Raw genomic sequence first — 14,596 nt, forward strand, 5'->3', positions numbered from 1 at the left:
TCCTATACTTTTTTTTAATAAATGCTCTTACTTTTTTTTTTTAATAAATGTTCATACTTTTTTTTTAACATCTTACTTTACTTTATTAAAATTGAAACAGAGATTACATAGTTATTATTCTAGGACATACAAATCTAACAAAGAGACGATTAAAGATTAAAAGTTAAGAAGAAGAAAACACCATCGAAAAAGTGAAATAAACGCAGCTGTTCTTTGTAAGCTTTACAAACTAATAGATAATCAAATCTATTATTTTCCTTATTCGTCTTCTTCCTTACATGATTATCTTGTTTGGCTATCGTTCTTCTGACGAAACTCCAATAAACGTCGCATCGCTTCCCAACAACACATCTCCAGCAAACGGGAGATGACATGTTTTTTTGTTATAGCTAATGCCCATAAATGATGAAATGTTGAATATCATCTTCTGAATCTCGTTCCATGCTGACATCCCCAAAAGCACCCATATAAAAATTTGTTAAAGTCTATTCGTAAAATCAAAGACAATCTGATCTCTCGCCACCATATCCTTAGAGCAAGATTATCGGTGGTCTCTTATTTGTGGGTTGTTTAAACACTGTTTGGTTATTTTATGAATTAATTGTGTTTTGTTTTGAATATAAGAACCCATGATTTCTTAGTTAAAATTTTCTTCTCCAATGGTAGGTTCTAATTTTGGGTATCTTATTTTTGAAAATAATTTTTTTTTGAAATTTAAAATTTTTAAATAGAATAGAAGTGGTATAAATGTGTAAACATTTAAGATTTTATAAAAATAGAAGATATTGCATTTAATTAATTTTCAAACATACAAAACATAATAAAAACATTAATACATATTACAATAGAAGTGCAATTCATAAATGGGGAAAATGATTAATGTAATATTGATTTGTGCCAAATTTTTAGGTTCTGTTTCTAAACAAGCTGTGTTTTGGTTGAGTGTGTTTTTAAAACAGTAAAGAATGGGAGAACAGACCCAATTTGTTGGTCTTGTACCAGAAATTTGGACCAGTCTCCCTATGAACAGACTGTGGAACAAAGGTCTTGTGTCTGCAGTGGTTATCATGGACAGTGCTGAGACATGACCATCAACGCTGGCTTTGTCTTCCACTTCCATAGCATCTGAAGAAGCTTCTTCTTTGTGTTTCAACTTTGATACATGTTGCCTCTGATGTTTCTCTCTTCGCTTCTTTGAGAGTTGGGTTCTCTTGAAGCAGATACAAGTTCTGTTGTAAAACATTCCACAAAAGCAGATACATTTATACATGTTAGTCATATAAAAGTTTCTTTCATTAAGAATCTAAAGCACAACCATGCTACTTAAACCACCAATGCCGCCTCTCTATGACTTCAGAATTAAAACCGAGAATGCTAATAAGTTCTGTTTCAATCAATTCTACATGCACAATCATGAGTTCTTGACACACAAACCTCAAATTCACCAATGTTTAATGTGACACATAAATCACCAATATTACTTCTCTTTGCCTCCAGATTCAAAATAGAGAAGATGCTAGCTAGTTCAGTTTCAATCGATTCTATAACAGCAGATANACAGTAAAGAATGGGAGAACAGACCCAATTTGTTGGTCTTGTACCAGAAATTTGGGTGTGACCATTCTCCACCATTCTCCAGCAATGATTATATCGTTTATCTTTGTTCCATATAACAACGGGAGTGATAGCAGTCCCATATCGTTATTCCTAAGACAAACAAGAGGTGATTAAGAGTTTTTACACAGCATAAAAGTTTAATGCATCTTCTGATTGATCATCACCATCAAGCTGATGGAAAGGTTTAGTATTGCTTTCGACACTAGTCTTCTTCCTCAATCTGCTTGCTACTGAACCACCTTTCCCTCTAATATACACACGACAACCAGTAGTTGCTTCTACTCGCTTCAATGAGTTCCCTCTAGGAATCAGAAGCCTTCCCGCAAAATTGAACTAACAACCAAAAGCAGAAGAACGCTTATTCACCTGATTTCCATTGTCTCAAAGATATAAAATTTGGTCTGTTTCTCCCTATGAACAGACCGTGGAACAAAGGTCTTGTGTCTGCAGTGGTTAGCGTGGACAGTGCTGAGACATGACCGTCAACGCTGGCTTTGTCTTCCACTTCCATAGCATCTGAAGAAGCTTCTTCTTTGTGTTTCAGCTTTGATACATGTTGCCTCTGATGTTTCTCTCTTCGCTTCTTTGAGAGTTGGGTTCTCTTGAAGCAGATACAAGTTCTGTTGTAAAACATTCCACAAAAGCAGATACATTTATACATGCTAGTCATGTAAAAGTTTCTTTCATTAAGAATCCAAAGCACAACCATGCTACTTAAACCACCAATGCCGCCTCTCTATGACTTCAGAATTAAAACCGAGAATGCTAATAAGTTCTGTTTCAATCAATTCTACATGCACAATCATGAGTTCTTGACACACAAACCTCAGATTCACCAATGTTTAATGTGACACATAAATCACCAATATTACTTCTCTTTGCCTCCAGATTCAAAACAGAGAAGATGCTAGCTAGTTCTGTTTCAATCGATTCTATAACAGCAGATACTTTAACACCATCTTTAAAACAAAACATGTCACATAAACCAACAATGCAACGTCTTTAACCTCAGATTCACAAAAGAAAAAGATGAAGAGAGAAGGAATCATACGATGGAACAAACGCTTAGCAAGAGTATCATTAGGCATGAACTCTGAAACAAGAAGCCTTTCATCTTCATCGAAACAGTATCCCAACAACTTGACGAGTCTCTTGTGCTTTAGCTCCGCAGCGTCTTGTGCTTTAGCTCCGCAGCGTCTTGTGCCTCTACCTGAAAAAGATGGGATAAACAGAATCAAACCCATCCGAAGAGATCAATGGCGACAGTTGTTAGAAGTTTTTGAAGTGTATTGTGTACCTCAAAGTCTAATCTCTAAACTTTAACTAAACACTAATTTACACAATTAGAAATAGAAACGTACCATGAGAAAAACTATTGTAGATTCAAATCTCCGAATTGGTGAAAGAAATGCTTCGATTTGGTGAAGGAGACTCAACGTTTTCAATGAACCGACTCGCCGATTAGCTGAACCATAGTCCACGTTGAGACTCAGCCACGATGGAGATGTTGCTAAAACGCTCGATAACCTCATATAACGATTCGATCTCGTCCGATTATCGTTCCGATTGTCGTTCTTCGCAGATTTTCGCGAAAGAGAGGGAGAGAAGAAGAAGAAGAAAAATAAGGAAAATAAATTTGGGTATTTTGTTCGACCAATACAATGTTGACACGTATCGTCTCTTAGATCAGAAATGGGTATACTATATAAGGGGTTCTCTTAGATTTTTCCTTTTGTTCTGATTTATTTTTTTCCACCAAATTGCTAAGAACTCCCCTATAAACTTGCCGATGGGGAAGGTCTTAGGCAATGTCTCGAACCGGGGCTATGAACCGATGTCTGCATTAAGAATCTCTTCCATTCGCTTTTATTGTCAATCCAAATCCAAATGATACCAGGATCAATATCCAAATTACATCTACATACCATTTGGCGGAGGGAAACGACAACTGCCGAAAATGCCACTTCATTCTTAGGCCAATGATGTCTAATTGGCTTCAAGAAGAAGATGAAACATAATTGAAGACGAAACACCGGCAACAACACAATTGTGATCGCCGGAAAAACGTTCTACAAGAGAGATGGATGGCTACGAATAGCCAACCGAAACGCATAATTATGGAAGAGAGAGATTTCGGTCTACTGAGCCCGCAAGACCTTCGACGGTTGTGCCGAAACTGAGGAATTTGGTCCATCTTCAAGGCCACTGATGGTGGCTCTGCAACATGACTCTCTGAAATCGAACCCAGTTTTATATGATTAGGGGAATAGATCTGAGGCAGACTGCATGGATTTAATTGTCGGTGAAACCCATCTCGTTTCATCGGAAATCTTGGAAACTTTTTCATGAATTAAAGAAGATGGATTTGAGGGTCTCTGGATTTAAATGAATTTTATGTAAAGAGAAGAAACTCCAAACGAAATATGAATTGGAATTATGGTCGACGCCAAAGGTGATGCCGGCCAGAAAAAAATTAACGAAACGGTTGCGTTCAAAGTATTGCCTTTTTCGTCGCACTAAGAGAGAAGAGCCTGAAATGTAATTTTCCTTACTTTTTATTATTATTTACATAAATATATTATTAAAATATATGAGACAATGTTTATTTCTATTAATTTTATAAAATTAAAGATTTAATCAACTATTAAAATCCAAAAATGTATTTAATTATCACTTTCACAATCTATTTAATTATGAAAATTAAATTACATTTCACAAAAATTATAAACCATTTATTTAACTTTTTGAAATACTAAACTTAGTGTCCTGTTTTGAAAAAGTCTATGACTATTCAACTATATTTAAAATAATAATTAAATGAATTATCACAATAATCATAAAAATAAATTACATACCACAAACAATTTAAACTTATTCATCTATTTAAATTTTTAAAGGCAAAACTTATTCTCCTTTTAAAAAAAATCTGATAACTATTCATGTATATTAAAAATTAATTATCACAATATAATCTTAAAAATAAATAACATCTAGCAAACTATTTTAAATCTATTCACCAATTAAACTTTTGAACAACAAAACTTCATCTCCTATTTAAAATTTTCAATAATTTTTTTAATATATGTGACTCAGAATCTTAACATGGTATGTGTTATTTAATTTTTTGAAAATCCTAGACAATCATTTATTTCTATAAGTTTCCACCAGAGCTACACTTTTTAATTATTTACCACTTTTTATACATTTTTCTCATTGCATTTTTACACTTAGGATTAGTTTAAATTAAATTGATTGGTCTAAAAAATATTACTTTATCTATTTAGTGACATAGTCATGTAGATAATAATGTGAAACATAAAAAATGTGAATTTGATTTTAGAAACACAAAAAATGACATCAAAACTTTCTCCACAACGTTGAAATTCTTTTTCACGTTTAAATATTTCACGGATGAAACATATTTTTACACAAAATAAACGCAAACTTGAATAAACGAAAAAAAAATTACTTACAAATTTTGTTTTTCACAAAAAAATCTTAAATCTCAAATAATAATGATAATATTCATCCTGCATATAGTGCGGGTACCTAGTTGAGTTTAAGATAGTTGTATTGTGAGATAGTTTTCTTTTCTTTTTTTTTTTAATTAAGGTTTTTCTTTCTCTTTTGTGACAAAAGAAGAAAATAATTTTCATTTTCTTTTATATTATCCAATTTCTTTCTCTCTATTTTGCGAACATATATCCAATTTTCATAAAATATATATATATATATATAGTTAGGTAGGTAGATGTAGGTGACTAGTTTAAGATTTGCTCTTCTCAAAGTCTCCGTAACAAGAGACTCTCTATTCTACATTTTATCTTTTCTTTGGGTCTTCCTTTGTATATATAGTAATAATGTGTGTTGTATATGACATTCTTGGTAGAGTATGAAGTATGAACCTCCCGAGACTATCTCAACACTAAAGAAAAATAAAGTTCCATATTCTTAATGTGTCTTACAATATTGGTCTCATGCATCCCTACAAAATAAAGATCAATGACAGATATAAGCCTTTTTCTCAAATTCTTATGAATTTAGGTATTATTATCCGGACTTACAAAAAATAAGTATCTAATTTGATCTAAAATTATAAAATTGCCCCTCTTCTCTCTCATGATTCTCTCTTCTCTCACGATTTTCTCTCTGTTTTCTCAGCTAATTTTTCCCCCGTGACTTAAATCTGTGATTTGGAAGATGAATATTTTTGGATCTGTGAGAGATTAAAGTAACTCCCAGTTTATACACGCTGGCCGCCGCCCATTCCAATGGATAAAAAACCCATCCAATTATTTCTATCTCATAGTTTCTTGTTTGGTTTATGGAAAATTAAAGAAGTTTGATTGATCAATGTTTATGATTGAGCCTTCGGGTTCACTAGATAGTATCTCCTTAAGGTTTAGTTTTCTTTAACCAAAAAGAAATAGATTAAATCAATTGGTTTGGAGATGGTGTTGGGGCGTTTGTATCTCGAAGGCTAAAATTTCTTGTGTCAAAGTGACAGAGATAGTGTTAATGGAGCATGTGCCATGGTTTTGAAGGTCATGGTTGGAAGAAGAAACAAGGATTTTGATCGGCGGCAGTCGGAAGAAAAAATGGTTATTGTTTGTCTGGTGAAGAGAACGAATGAGAAGATACAGAAGGGCAAAAACAAAATTGTCTTTGACACAAAAAGTCTAAAATCGAGAGTCCGGACTAGAGTACCCAATCTCAAATATTTAACCCACAAAAGCCCTATTTTAATAAATATTCCTACAAAAGAAAGTTCTTAAAACACTCACTCAGAAATTTCCAAACTTTTTTAGTTGTAATTAGCCTCTTACGTCTATTTTTGTTTCCTCATAATCTTCGTTGAACTAATGGAATATGTAACACACGCACGATTAGGTCCAAAACAGAACAAGTTTCTTAAGTCTTTTGCTGTTCTTCCTCGGAGAACCCTCTGTATCACGCCTTATTCTCATCTCTTCCATCTCCAATCTACTCTCTTTCTTCTTCATCGCCAACGAATTCGATTCCTCAGATTTTAGTCCTTCCATCTCCAATCTACTCTCTTTCTTCTTCATCGCCAACGGATTCAATTCCTCAGATGTTAGTCTCACTTTCTCTAAAACATTCATAAGTTATGCAAAATATTTTTAATTTTTTTTTGGTAGGAAAATATTTTTATTTCTTTACTATGCAATTACATAACCTTAATTTTTAACTTATAAATATATTTTGAATCAATTATGTCGTATAACGTGCATTAGCAATTAGATTTATCCCAATTTTTTTTTTCTTTTACACAAAGAAAGAGGAAAATAAAGATAAAAAAACTGAGATTGAAATATCAAAATACTTGATATTTAAAAACTAAAACTAAACCCTATTTAAGTCTCAGTTTTTTAGAAATCTCTTCTTCTTTTACATCGACTTTCTCGTCGGCGGCGGTAAATCATGATTCTCAAGTTGATCAAATCGGTGGTTCAAGCAATAACTCGTCCGATACAATACTTGTTAATCTCCTACTCCGGTATCTTGTCGGCTTACCTTCGCTGACTGGTATAAAGGATCATCAAGTCACGGTTATCATCGAGGAAAAGACGGATGCTGGGACGCAAAACGTACTCCATGACGCCACTCGGGCATATCTTTTCAGTAAAATCAGAGTCGACTTGGTCAAGTTTTACGTCGGTGAATGTATGTTCGACGACATATACCAAGGGGTCGAGCTCAAGTGGAGGATTTTCGTTGATAACAAAAATACTGGAAATATCAATAAGCAGTGCTTCGAGCTGAGATTTGACGAAAAGCACAGAGATTTGGTTTTCGACTCTTACATACCTTTTGTGGAGAGCCAGGCCAAGAGCAGGAAGAGAATCCTCGAGATGCACACATACTCTCTTTGCTCTGAGACTCTTGGGCAATCAAGAGCCTCAATCACCATTCAACCTTTGAAACGATTGTTATGAAGGAAGGGCTCAAGCGTGACCTCATCGATGATCTTGACCGGTTCATCAGCAAGGAAGATTTCTACAAAAGAGACCGGCGACGGCGGCACTGGGTGAGATTTCACTTGTTGCATGGGCAACCAGGGACCGGAAAGACTAGTCTTGTTGCTGCTATGGCTAAATATCTTAACTTCGATGTCTATAAACTAACCCTCCCTCTAGGGTTGAAAACTGACTTCGACCCGAGGAGACTTATCTCCAGAGCCAAGGACAGCTCGATTCTCCTCGTAGAGGATATAGACGGCTCCCTCGAGGTCTGTTCTCCTTTTCTTGATTTCTTTTCAAAATTATATTTATTGCTTTCTTTAACAAGCTTCTTGTGCTTGATTAGTGTTCCAAATTACACACATCTCTTTAGACCATACCCCTCCCAAAAAGTTACATTTTAAAATTCGCAAAGTGTGTAATTTTAAGGTTATGTTTTTTTTTCTTTTCTTTTACAAAGACTGTTCCAAAACAAATTTATTTATTGATATCAATTTTAACCCATTCCCGCAATTTAATTTGAAAGTGATATAAGCCCCCTTTCAAAAAGAGAGAATATTTACAAACTAATTACCATTGTTTTACCTTTTTGTTGTTGTTGTGTGTGTGTATGATCAACAGGGATCGAATGTGGAATTATCGCAACTGTTAGGTTGCTTATCTCGGGTTTATGGCCATACACGCGTTGTAATATTCACGACAAACAACAAGGAGAGTCTTGACCCAACATTGCTATGTTGTATGGATATGAAGATTGACATGGGACATTGCTGTTTTGAGGGGTTCAAAACGTTGGCGTCTAACTACTTGGGCCTCTCTCATGACAATGATTGCCCACACCCTCTTTACCCGGATATCAAACGTTTAATTGATGGACAAGCTGTGACACCAGGTCAAGTCGCAGAGGAGCTAATGAAGAGCCTAGACGTTGATATCGCCCTCCAAGGTTTGGTGAGGACTTTGGAGATGAAGAGTAGTTTAATATCAAGTAAGATTGACGAAGATGACAAAATACTTGTGAGGTTGTGAGTATATTTCCTTAAGGAGTATTCGAAAGTTTTGCTAGTCTTGAGCATGTTGATTAACAACTAGTTTATTTTAAACATCGATTAAAAATATTTACTGACACGCTTGTGTTATTAAGCATGTTGAAGTCTCTCTGTTTTTCTCTATGTGGTTTACAGAGCCACAAATGTTTCTTAAAATAATGTTCAATATGTGACATTATAATATTAAAATGAAAATTATAAAGATAAATTAAAATTGATAAGAAAGTGTCATGATAATTTTGTCCTGTCCCCATGTATGGCTTTCAAAACCGTATATCAAAATAAATTAAATTCAAGTGCAAAACTAACTTCATCAGTTCTTATTGCAAGTGTCTTCATCATCTTCTCACAGGCTCAAATCTTCAAAAACTGTGACCTCTTCCAGAAAACCCTCTTCCAGGAAACCCTCCTCTTCCAGAAAACCCTCTTCCAGGGAACCCTGGGAATCCACGCCTAACAGTCGGCCTCGAGATCCACTCGGGAGCCACATCATCATCTTCACTATCAATTAGTTCCTCCCCATCCTCAACTTGAGCCGGAGTATCCACTTTCATTGTATCCTCATCGTCGGCTATACTTTTCTCTCCCTCTTCAAGTTTCTTCATCTTCTTCACAGATTTATCATCGTCACAATTCTCTAGCTCTGACCTCTTTCTCTTGAGAATCTTTACCAAACCATCAAGGGCCGCATCAGCACCTTCACTTCTCATTAGTTCCTCAGCGACTTGAGCAGGAGTCAACACTTGTCCTTCAATCAAGTGCTTGATATCCGGATAGAGATGGTGAGTGTCACCATTTTCCTTAGAAGACAGGCCTAAATAGTTAGACGCCAATGTCTTAAATCCCTCAAAACTACAATGTCCCATGTAAATGTGCATATCCATACGGCCTGGTCTGAGCAATGCTGGATCGAGTTTCTCCTTGTTGTTCGTCGTGAATACTATTATGCGTTCATTTCCACAACTCGACCATAACCCGTCAATGCAATTCAAAAGTCCTGATAACGTCAATGGTGCTGATACCTATTCACACATAAAAAAAGTATAGGTACGACCCATGTATCGTTTGCAAGAAACAGAATGATTCAAAAACTCATATTAAAATCATCTTGAAGACCAACCTTGGAAGCACATAACGTTTTTTTGGACTTTTGGGTTGTTTTGGTTACAGGTTGCAATCTTGTAGGCAAATCCACGGAACAGTCAATATCTTCTACAAGAAGAATCGAGCTGTTCTTAGAGCCGAGAAGCAATGTCCTTAGCTCGGCGTCTCCCTTCACGCTTGCAAGCTGGAGATCATAAATATCGAACTTGAGGTAGTTAGCCATAGCGGCCACTAAACTAGTCTTCCCGGTCCCTGGTGGACCGTATAGCAAGTAACCCCTCTTCCAAGCCTTTCCAACTCTTTTGTAATAATCTTTTCTTCGGACGAACTTGTCAAGATCTTCCATCACAGAGCGCTTGAGATCTTCGTTCATAGCCATCGTGTCGAAGGTTGAAGGGTGCTCCAAGTTCACGGATTTCCATGCCATTTGCAAGTTGGAATGCATCTTGAGGATTCTGCGCTTGCTCTTAACTACCATTGCCTTGCTCTCCACGTAAGGTATATAGGATTTCACCACCAAATCTCTGTGTTTCTTGTCAAAGCTCAGCTCAAAATATTCCCGATTGAAGTTTCCATGATAGCGTTCCCCATGCTCATCAACCATAGACTTCTTCTTGTTGTTAGCAAAAAACCTCCACTTAAGCTTAACGCCATTGTAGACATCGGGGACAACCTCTCCGTCACTGAGGTAAAATTTGACCTCCTTCTGCGTAGGGTCTCTAGCTATATTTAGCCTGGACGAATTTGGACTTATCTTGGTGGATAGATAAGCCTCAGCAGCGTAGTAAAGCTCGTCGTGAATATGCACCGCTGACAATTGATCGATGGTAAGCGTGAGAGTCGTCGATGAACGAGAGCCAACCAAGGACTTGAGATAAGAGACGACGAAGTTTTGAACTGGACGTGGAATGATTGTGTTAATCATTGGCTTGATTATCGTGATGTATCCCATCATTGATGCGTAACTAGAGACCATTGATGATGCCGGAGAAGGGATATCTCTAGAGAACACCATCGTTTTTTAGATTAGGGTTTGGTCTCTCCTTTTCAATATGTTGTTGCGTCTGAAGCTTTTAGTTAGATTAATTTTTGTTAGTTTATATATTGTATTGGGAGATAGTTTTCCTTTAATTTTTCTTTTTTTATATTTTTTTCCTTTTTTTCTGGTTGAGTATTTTTCTTTTTTCCTTTGTGATAATATAACGATAGAATATTTCCTTTTAATATAAGGTAAAATCTCTATAAATAAATATCTTATAAAACATAAATTAATAATTTTTCTAGTATGGATCTATTTTTCATTGGATATTTTTTAGTTCAAACTATATTAGGCGTAACTTGTAGATCTCTATAGATAATTGATATGGAATGAGTGGACACGTGATGATTAAAATTATATTCAACGGCAACGATTAGAAGTTTTGAATCTTCTGCTTCATTAATTGCGAATTTGTAAAAGTTTTTGTAACGTTTTAGATTCTCTCTAGGTTTGTTGGTGATTCATCTCTGTGAAGAGTCTTCTTCTTCTCAAGGTGGATCCAAGTCTTCCTTGTTTTACGAACATTGGAGTCTCATCTTGTAATCCGATCGCTGTGATTGTTCGATATTGATCAGTTGTGAAATTGTGGTTTGATTCTTATCAATAATTATAGCCATATTAGTTTGAGAATATTACTTATCAAAAAAATATAAATTTAAATATAACCTTAGAATGTTTGATGGATGAACCAAGAAAATAGAATTGAAAACCCAAAACCAGAAACTCTAAAAACTATATGAAGTACCAAAATCCTTACTGTAATCACTCAACTCTAGATTGTTCAGGTCTCCTCAATGTTAGATTATCCTCTTCTCCCTCTTCGAGCATCTTCCTCTTCTTAGATTCATCATCACATTTCTCCGACTCTGATCTTTTCCTTTTGAGAACCTTAACCAAACCCTCAAGCGCCACATCAGCATCCTCATTTTTCATTAGTTCCTCGGCGACTTGAGCTGGAGTCAACACTTCTCCATCAATCAAACGTTTGATGTCCGGGTAGAGACGGTGAGTGTCACCATTGTCCTGAGACAAGCCTAAGTAGTTAGATGCCAATGTTTCAAATCCCTCAAAACTGCAATGTCCCAAGTAAATGTGCATATCCATACGGCCTGGTCTGAGCAATGCAGGATCGAGCTTCTCCTTGTTATTAGTCGTAAATATTACTATGCGTTCATCTCCGCAACTAGACCATAACCCATCAATGCAGTTTAAAAGTCCTGATAATGTTAGTGGTGTTGATCCCTATTCATACAAAAATTATTTAGGATCCATGCATGTATTACTAGCACAAAATAGATTACATAACATAAAACCATTAAGTGAAGACCAAACCTCGGGAGCACCATAGGTCGTGGTTGCTGGTTGCAACCTTGTGGGCAAATCCACAGAACAATCTATATCTTCGACAAGAAGAATCGAGCTGTTTTTAGTGGCGAGAAGTAAGTTCCTCAGACTGGCGTCCCCTTTCACGCTTCCGAGCTGGAGATCATAGATATCAAACTTTAGGTAGTTAGCCATTGCTGCCACTAGACTAGACTTCCCGGTCCCCGGTGGCCCGTACAACAAGTAACCCCTCTTCCAAGCTTTTCCAACTCTCTTGTAGTAATCTTTTCTTTTGATGAACCGATCAAGATCTTCCATCACAGAACGCTTGAGCTTATGCGTCATAGCCATCGTGTCGAATGTGGAAGGGTGCTCGAAGTTGACAGATTCCCAGCNGCCAGCTATAAGAATAGAGAGAGTAGGAGTGCATCTTGATGATTCTCCTCTTGTTCTTGATCACATCTGCTTTCTTTTCCACGTAAGGTACATAGGAGTTCACGACCAAGTCTTTGTATTTCTTGTCGAAGCTAAGCTCGAAGCATTCCCAATTGACGGTTTCCTCATCTACTCCTCCATCTATAACCGTGCTTTTCTTGTTGCTTCCAGCTAAATACCGCCACTTGAGCTCAATGCCTTTGTAGACATCGGAGACAACCTCTCCTTCGCTGGGGTATAATTAAGTTGACGTTCTTGTTGTTAGGGTCTCTAGTCATCCTTAGCTTTGATGCATCCGGGCTTATCTTGCTTGAGAGATAAGCTTGAGCCGCATAATAAAGCTCGTTTTGCCTGCTCATCCCGTTTCTCTCAGTCTTGTTCATATCCATGATGACAAGCGTGAGAGTCGATGAACGAGAGCCGACTAAAGATTTGATGTAAGAGACAACGAAGTTATGCACCGGTTGTGGAATTATCGTGTGAATCATTGGTTTGATCATCATTACGGTTCCCGCTAGTGATGCATAGGTAGAAAATATCGATGCAGGAGTAGGGAGATCTCCAGAGAACACCATCGTTTCCGACTTTAGGGTTTGGTCTCCGTTCAATATAATGTGCGTTTGCGGCTTTTGGTTAAATTGAGTTTATATATAAACTGTAATTGTATTGTGATATTAAAAAAGAAAAAAATTCTAATTCTTTTATTTTTTAATAAGTATTTTTCCTTCTATTTTCCGAACAAAAGATATAAACAATTTCCTTTTTTTTCTTGTATATATATATATATATATGTTTCGCCTACATATATATCTAATTTCATTAAATATATAGTCCGTTTAGAATATTAATTACCACATATAAATAAATTAAAGAAATAAAGTAAGATATTAAAAGATTTGCTCTTCTCAAAGTCCGTGTAACAACTAAGAAGATATTAAAAGATATTAAAAGATTTACTCTATATATTTTTCTTATATTTTGGTTCGTCCTTTGTATATTGATAGTGTGTTGTATGACATTTTTGGTAAAGTACCTCCAAAGACTATCTGAATAGTTTTTTTTATTTATGGAGGGGTCCAAAACTAATCCTTGGGGAGAGGGTATCTGGTCCCCAAACTTTTAAATAGACCGTCGTAAGCAATAAGTTCATATCCATGTGGCCAAAAGGGTAAAGCTAGCAATTTTGCGATAACCAACATGGCGACTCTTCCTTCCAAGCTAGAACCACTAGCCCACAACGTGATGGTTGACTATCTCAATAGTTTTCTTAAAGAAAAATAAAGTTTCATATTTCATAATGCGTCTTACATTAATGGTTCACATGCAACCCTACAAAATAAACATATTAGAAATTTCTGAAGAAAAACACTCAACTTATATCATCATCTCAGAGAATTCCAAACTTTTGAAACTTAACTTAGATTTGTAATTAGCCTCTTACGTCTACTTTTTTTTGTTCCCTCGTAATCTCATTTGAACTAATGGATCATGTAACTAACACACGTACGATTAGGTCCAAAACAGAACAAGTTTCTTAATTCTTTTGCTGCTCTTCCTCGGAGAACCCTCTGTATCACGACGCCTTATGCTCATCTCTTCCATCTCCATTCTATTCTCTTTCTTCTTCATCATCACCGGATTCGACTCCTCGGATTTTAACCGCATTTTCTCTAAAACATTCACCAAACCCTCAAGAGCCACGTCAGCATCCTCGCTCTTCATCAGCTCCTCTGCCACTTGCGCCGGCGTGATTACCTCCCCGTCGATCAAACGCTCAATCTCCGGATAGAGACGGTGTGGCATTGTGGCATCGTTCAAACCCAAGTAGTTGGAGGCTAAAGTCTTGAATCCTTGGAAAGAGCAATGTCCCATGTAAATGTGCATATCCATACGACCCGGACGTAGCAATGCCGGGTCAAGCCTATCTTTATGGTTTGTTGTGAATATTATAATCCGCTCGTCTCCACAGCTTGACCATAGTCCGTCTATGAAATTCAACAGCCCCGACAACGTCAATGGTCCCTAAACACACATTGTCATAGAAAACC

At 36.3% G+C, this 14,596-nt stretch overlaps 1 protein-coding gene and 3 pseudogenes across 1 annotated transcript; 1 reads left to right on the top strand and 3 right to left on the bottom strand.

Moving 5' to 3' along the window:
- On the bottom strand, positions 191–3,940 carry LOC104709191 (annotated as a pseudogene).
- On the bottom strand, positions 6,504–10,766 carry LOC104709193 (AAA-ATPase At5g17740-like). The gene is made up of 3 exons (XM_019229146.1): positions 9,779–10,766; positions 9,296–9,662; positions 6,504–6,666 (listed from the first exon to the last, which is right to left on the bottom strand). Exons 1-3 carry the CDS (start codon positions 10,764–10,766, stop codon positions 6,504–6,506), a joined length of 1,518 nt encoding a protein of 505 aa, XP_019084691.1.
- LOC104709192 lies at positions 7,060–8,627 on the top strand (annotated as a pseudogene).
- LOC109126061 lies at positions 11,947–13,123 on the bottom strand (annotated as a pseudogene).

Source organism: Camelina sativa, chromosome 8 (genome assembly GCF_000633955.1).
Source record: "Camelina sativa cultivar DH55 chromosome 8, Cs, whole genome shotgun sequence".
NCBI lineage: Eukaryota > Viridiplantae > Streptophyta > Magnoliopsida > Brassicales > Brassicaceae > Camelina > Camelina sativa.

Excerpts from the sequence above, each read along its gene's own strand:
- LOC104709193 (XM_019229146.1), bottom strand. The coding sequence starts at position 10,766 with ATGGTGTTCTCTAGAGATATCCCTTCTCCGGCATCATCAATGGTCTCT. Across the intron at positions 9,663-9,778 it reads AAAGTCCAAAAAAACGTTAT|CACCATTGACGTTATCAGGA; the intron begins GTGCTTCCAAGG and ends AATAGGTATCAG. Across the intron at positions 6,667-9,295 it reads AAGATTCTCAAGAGAAAGAG|ATTGGAGATGGAAGGACTAA; the intron begins GTCAGAGCTAGA and ends GAAAGAGAGTAG.